This window comes from Sorex fumeus, unplaced genomic scaffold (genome assembly GCF_029834395.1).
Source record: "Sorex fumeus unplaced genomic scaffold, SorFum_2.1 ptg000063l, whole genome shotgun sequence".
Classification (NCBI taxonomy): Eukaryota; Metazoa; Chordata; class Mammalia; order Eulipotyphla; family Soricidae; genus Sorex; species Sorex fumeus.
Window position 1 is genome coordinate 7,443,401 of NW_026606120.1, and position 6,440 is coordinate 7,449,840.

Below are 6,440 nucleotides of genomic sequence, written 5' to 3' on the forward strand. Positions count from 1 at the left end.
GTGGGCGTGGCCATATAGGTGGGCGTGGCGTCCCGCTAGTGGGCGTGGCCGCTGAGTATCCCTATTCCATGTACGGGCTGCGGAGCTCCACGGGCCACGGGCGCAGCGCAGGCAGGACCAGGGCGATCCCTTGGGTGATGGGTCTCCGTTTTGAATACTAGAGGGGGTCGAAGAGATAGCATTTCGGGGAAGGCTCTTGCCTTGCACCCTAGTTGGATCCTCGCCCCACATATGGTACCCAGAGAACCTGCCAGGAATGATCCCTGACACAGAGCCAGGGGTTAAGTCCCGAGCACAGCTGAATGTGGCCTGAAAACAAAAACCAAAAAATAGACCAAAGGAAGGGAAAAATACATTCAAAATTCCATGATGTGATTCAGGCCTAATAGGGAGTGACAGACTTAGCCTGGACTCCAGCCTGAGTGCTTCCTAGAACCCAGGGAATCATATTCGGCCAGCTGGAGTGGGGAGGATGTGAGTCCCAGAGATCTCTAACTGCTATAGCTCTCTGCCACCCTCACACCCCACCCCACCCTACCCTAACAAGAGGAACCAAGGAGACTGAAAGCCTCAGAACCTGATGGTAAATAACTGCTCCACCAAGAAGAAAAGGATTCTCCATCTCTGGCTATGACTCTGGACTCAGCCTGTGTTTCTGGGCAATCGTGCCTATAAACCAGTTCTGTTATGAAGACTCAGAGGTATAGGGAATAATTTGTCTGGATTACACCTTCAGGCCAGGATTGCTCATAATGCTCCTGGCCAAAGCATTTCCCTTTGAGTTGGAGTAAAGAACACGAAGCTAAGTTCCAGCCACATTCCTGCTCTGGTGACAGACCTCAGTGCAGACTAGTTCTGGATGGGCTCATTGGGAGCAGAGAACTGTTGCACTCAAGATGGTCAGAAGTGTGACAAGCTGTGGACCCCACAGACCCAATCACCTGGGCAGGGCTGGGGAGTTACTTTCTAGTCTGTAAAGCTGGGACCAATCAGTAGATGAGAGCTTGCCTTGCACGCATCTGACCCAGGTTTGATCCTTGGCTCCCCATATGGTCCCCTGAGCACTGCTAGGAGTGATTCCCGTGTTGCAGAGCCAGGAGTAAACCCTGAGCATTGCTGGGTGTGGCTCCAAAAGGAATCTGATGGGAAATGAATACTCGGATGTGCCCTTGAGTGTCTGAGCTGCCCATAATGAGAAGGGGTAAACCAGGACTGGAGTGATAGTACAGTGGGGAGGTTGTTTGCCTTGCATGTGGCTGTCACCAGCATCCTGTATGGTCCCCTGGGCACTGCCAGGAGTGATTCCTGAGTGCAGAACCAGGAGTAAGCCCTGAGCATTGACAGGTGTGGCCCAAAAACAAACAAAAAAGAGTGGGCCTCCCGCTTCAATACTGAAGGCCATCCAGGGGTAACCACATGAAGGAGGTACTACAGAGACTTCACTGTGACTGGCAGGCTGCAGTGAGGTGGCGCCTAATTCTGTCCCATACAGGGCTTATGTGACTTAGGGCCAGCTGGTGGCTCAGGCCCTCCCCATGACTACGAGTGTCCAATGTCCAACCCTCCTCAGAGGCTAGGGTAGCAAAGAATGCCAGTCCACACCGCAACCAGTCCCTCTCACCATCTTGCGTCTCATCTGTCACCTCTCTCACTAGCACACAAAAATGACCCTCGTGTGTGGGAAAGGACTTTGGAATCAGTTGCAACCTCTCAGGTCCCAGAATCATGAACTTGCCCTTTTTCCTCCTTGAAACAGGGATCATGTAAGGCCAGAATGATGGTGCAGTGGGTGGGACTCTTGCCTTGCACAAGGGCAACCCAGATTTGATCCTGGCTCCCCATACGGTCCCCCGGAGCACCACCAGGAGTGATTCCTGAGTGCAGAGCCAGGTGTGGCCCCAAAACCAAACCAAAGAAGCATACAAATAAATGGAGAGGTTGGAAAGACTTTGCAGGAATTGGAACTCCTAATCCAGTGCTCTTCCTTCTCAGATCCAGGTAGGCTCCTCACTAACCCAAACACATTTAGGGCCAGAGACACAGTATAATGGTTAGGGCACTTGCCTTGCATGCAGCAGACCTGAGTTTGATTCTGGGAAACCCATGTGGTCCCCTGAGCATTGCCAGGAGTGATCTCTCTGTACACAGAGCCAGGAGTAAGGCCTAAGCACCGCTGGGTATGGCCCAAAATACCACACACATTCACATAAACCATGGGAGACAAAGTCGGGGTCCCCACCAGGCTCAGGGTGGGTAAGTGTCTTCTTGGGCAGGGCTTTCTCTCTCCTGCTCAGGAGGTTCTGCTGGGACAGTGACTGAGCTGCCTCTGTCAGACTAGGGGCTGCCCCTCGGGTGGGGCCCTGGGCTCCCGGTTTCTCACTGTGCCCAGAAAACAGTTCTCTGTGGCTAGAGAACTCAGTCAAGCATGAAGAGTCACGCTCCAAGCCCCTCTCCTCGACCCATCCCAGCTTCACACAGGGCGGAGAGATCAGCCCAAGGTCAGGCAGGGCCTGGGAACCCCGTGGGCGGCCAGAGTCAGGACACTTCCTCATGGTCTCCAGGTCCCAGAGGAACAGGGACTGTGGAGAGGAAGAAACACCACTGGGGTTTTGGGGTGGGAACAAGGGGTTGAGGTGAAGACCAGTCTCAGCATCCTGACCTCTCACCTTGGTGGGGGGCCCTCCCCACTGCCCGAAAGCTGAAGATGGAGCAGAGTGTGGGCATCAATGTCCCAACTACACTCACCATGAAGGTTTCTCTTTGCCTGCACCTCTAGGAATAGCCAGGCCATGCTGAAACCCCGGCAGGGGCCTGGAGAAGGTGCGTCTCCATCTCCATCCAACCCCCACCATGGCCAGCTCAGGTCTGGGGTTAGGGAGCTGGGCAAGGACTTCACTCTCCACCTCCATATGGTTCATAACCAAAGAACCTGCAGCCCAGCTCTCAGCCCCAGAGACCCTCTCCTGACCCCCAAGTACACAGCAAGGGTAGATCTCCCATGGGCTCCGCGGAAAGCCTCCTCCAGCTGCCTGGACTGTCCTGGCCCTGCCACGATCCGGGCCTCAGGATGCAGCTGGCTGAGGGCCTGGGAAGGGCCCAGGGGCCGAGTGCCCAGCCCCTCCATCTCCTCCTCTTCTTCCTGTCTGGTCCCTTGGGCAGAGCCTCCAGGAAGTTTCCAGCAGCCTCCTTCTGCCTTCCCAGGCTCTGGCCAGCAGCCCCTCACCCCACAGCTTGAATGGTGGAGCCGAGGGAGTTCCCTGGAGGGGAGGCTGCTGGTGCATGAGCCTGCAGCCTGGTAGTGCACTCTGTGCTGGTCACTGAAGGGAGGAGAGTTCCCTGCTCTGACCCTGGGGGTCTCTCTGTTCTCCTGACAGTCTCTTAAAAGTCAGGTGCCACCCCACACAGCTTGGGCCCGAGTCCTCTCAACAGAAGGAATGGCAGAAGATCACCACTGAGCTACCTGGCAGTGACATTGTGACCAACAGCTGTACAGGGCCCCCTGGGGATAAGAGGAAGGCCTGTTCCCCACAAATGCCTTGATCTTGGGCATTTAATTTTCCATCCTCCCTGCAAGGGAAGGGGTGCAATCACTGAAGCTGCTCTTCCAGCTGCAATGTCCTGCCCAGAATTTGCAGCTGAAAGGAACAGAAGACAGTGGTCAGGAACCATAGTGGCTGTACATCATTTCCGCATATTTGACTTCAGTTTTTCTACCAACCTTTTCGTGCCTCAGTCTCTTCATCTGTGAAATGGGCCAGTGCTGACCTCACCATACACAGTTAATACCTACTAAGTGAGCAGAAATGGGCTAGAGAGACAGTACAGTGAGGAAGGAGCTTGCCTAGGACGTGGTTGACCCGAATTCAATCCACTCATGGCATCGGATCCCATGAGCACAACCTGCCGTGATCCCTGAGCACCTCCAGGTGTGACCTCCCAAACCAAAGATAGCTAATATAAATAAAATATTCATAATACGCTCCAAATTAACCACTTGTCAGAGGGTGGCTACAAAGACTGTAGAAATGTGCATCCTTACAACAGCAACCAGCCACCAAGCCTCTTCATTCCAGGTGCGGTGACTTTACAGTCACAGAGATTCTCTGAGTTGGCGTTCCCAACCCCTGCCAGGGAAAGTGGTAAGCCCGTGAAATGGGTACATGATTTTCAGGGGGACTCTGTGCCAGGACCAGCAGCTGACCCCGTGCAGGTTAACCGCGACTGGTTCCCAGTCACCTCCAGGTGCCCGGCCTGCAGCGGGCGGGCCCTCGGGAGACCGTGGCCGCGACCCCCCGGTTTCCATGAGGAGGCAAATGACCCTGCAAGGTCTCCGGGTGCCCTCGATGGCACAGCAGCCGCCACATCACATGAGCTGAACTATCTTTAGCCAAGGGATATTTATAACTCCCGGGGAAGTTTGTTCCGCTCCGGGGTGGCCTCGGGGCCGTTGACCGCGGACTGCAACCCCAGCGGCTGCCTGCCGCGTCGGCCCGGGCTCACCATGGCGCGGGGCCCCGAGGCCGCGGTGCAGGTGTGGGTGGACGGGCAGCTGTTCCAGGCCGAGCGCGCGCTGCTGGAGGAGCACTGTGGCTTTTTCCGCGGCCTGTTCCGCTCGGGCATGCGGGAGGCGCGCTCCGCCGAGGTGCGCCTGGGCGCGCTGAGCGCCGCGGGCTTCGGCACGGCGCTGCGGGTGCTGCGGGGCGAGCGGCCGGCGCTGGCCGCGCCCGACGAGCTGCTGCAGGCCGTGGAGTGCGCCGCCTTCCTGCAGGCACCCGCGCTGGCGCGCTTCCTGGAGCACAGCCTCACGTCGGACAACTGCGCGCTGCTGTGCGACGCGGCCGCCGCCTTCGGGCTGCCCGACGTGCTGCGCAGCGCCGCGCTCTTCATCCGCGACGGCGCGGGCGAGCTGGCGGCCGGGCTGGCGCTGCCCGAGGCCCGCGCCTACGTGGCGGCGCAGCGGCCCAGCAGCTACGTGGCGGTGAGCACGCACACGCCCGCGCCCGGCTTCCTGGAGGACGCGTCGCGCACGCTGTGCTACCTGGACGAGGAGGAGGACGCGTGGCGCACGCTGGCCGCGCTGCCCCTGGAGGCCAGCACGCTGCTGGCGGGCGTGGCCACGCTGGGCAACAAGCTCTACATCGTGGGCGGCGTGCGGGGCCCCAGCAAGGAGGTGGTGGCGGCCAGCTTCTGCTACGACCCCGACGGCGGCACCTGGCGCCAGTTCGCCGGCCCGCACCAGCCGCGCTACGACACGGCGCTGGCCGGCTTCGACGGCCTCCTGTACGCCGTGGGCGGGGAGTTCCAGCGCACGCCCATGAGCTCGGTGGAGCGCTACGACCCGGCCGCGGGCCACTGGAGCTTCGTGGCCGACCTGCCGCAGCCCGCGGCCGGCGTGCCCTGCGCGCAGGCCCGCGGCCGCCTCTTCGCGTGCCTCTGGCGGCCCGCCGACACCACGGCCGTGGTGGAGTACGCGGCGGGCGCCGACGCGTGGCTGCCGGTGGCCGAGCTGCGGCGGCCGCAGAGCTACGGCCACTGCATGGTGGCGCACCGCGACAGCCTCTACGTGGTGCGCAACGGGCCGTCGGACGACTTCCTGCACTGCGCCATCGACTGCCTCAACCTGGCCACGGGCCAGTGGACGGCGCTGCCCGGCCAGTTCGTCAACAGCAAGGGCGCGCTCTTCACGGCCGTGGTGCGCGCAGACCACGTCTACACGGTCAACCGCATGGCCACGCTGCTCTACGCCATCGAGGCCGGCACGTGGCGGCTGCTCCGGGAGAAGGCCGGCTTCCCGCGGCCCGGCTCCCTGCAGACCTTCCTCTTGAGGCTGCCTCCCGGTGCCCCCGGGCCTCTGGCTTCCAGCACGCCCGAACTGTGACCCCGCAACGACGAGGGGCCGAGCAGGGAACCCCCGGGCTCTGCGCCGGCCGGGCGCATGAAGCAGACAGGCGGCTAGGGAGAAATCTGGGTCTCGCGTCTCCTGTTGCGCATTTGGCTCCAGAGGCTTCAGGATTCTCGGGAGATGCTTAACCGAGAGGCTGCGTGGGGAGCCAGGCGATTCCTGCGATTCTGCCCAGCGCCGGGGGGCCTGCAGTGGGGATGAACCGGGCAAGAGCGCATCCACGAGCCGGTCGCTGTCATTGGACTTGTAACCGGGCCAGTCATTGGGCGAGACTGGGAGCAGCCTAGTGGTGGCAGGGAACAGCTGAGCAGCAGGCCAGAATTGGGTGCCTCCTGTTTGCCCAGCGTGGTGCTAAGCCAGAAGCGGCTGCAGTTGCTCCTTGAATGCACCAAGCTTAGGGCTAAGTAAGCCTGGGAAAGTGAACTTGTTTGAGGCACGATTACATACACTTATCTTGGTGCACAAAGAGCTGAAGGCAGGGCTGGAGTAATAGCACAGCATGTAAGGCATTTGCCTTGCATGCAGCCAATCCAGGGTT

At 59.8% G+C, this 6,440-nt stretch overlaps 1 protein-coding gene across 1 annotated transcript; it reads left to right on the forward strand.

Annotated features, from left to right (window-relative positions):
* Window positions 1-4,501: 4,501 nt before the first annotated feature.
* On the forward strand, window positions 4,502-5,878 carry KBTBD13 (kelch repeat and BTB domain containing 13). Its single transcript, XM_056128144.1, has one exon. It carries the CDS (start codon window positions 4,502-4,504, stop codon window positions 5,876-5,878), a length of 1,377 nt encoding a protein of 458 aa, XP_055984119.1.
* Window positions 5,879-6,440: the final 562 nt, after the last annotated feature.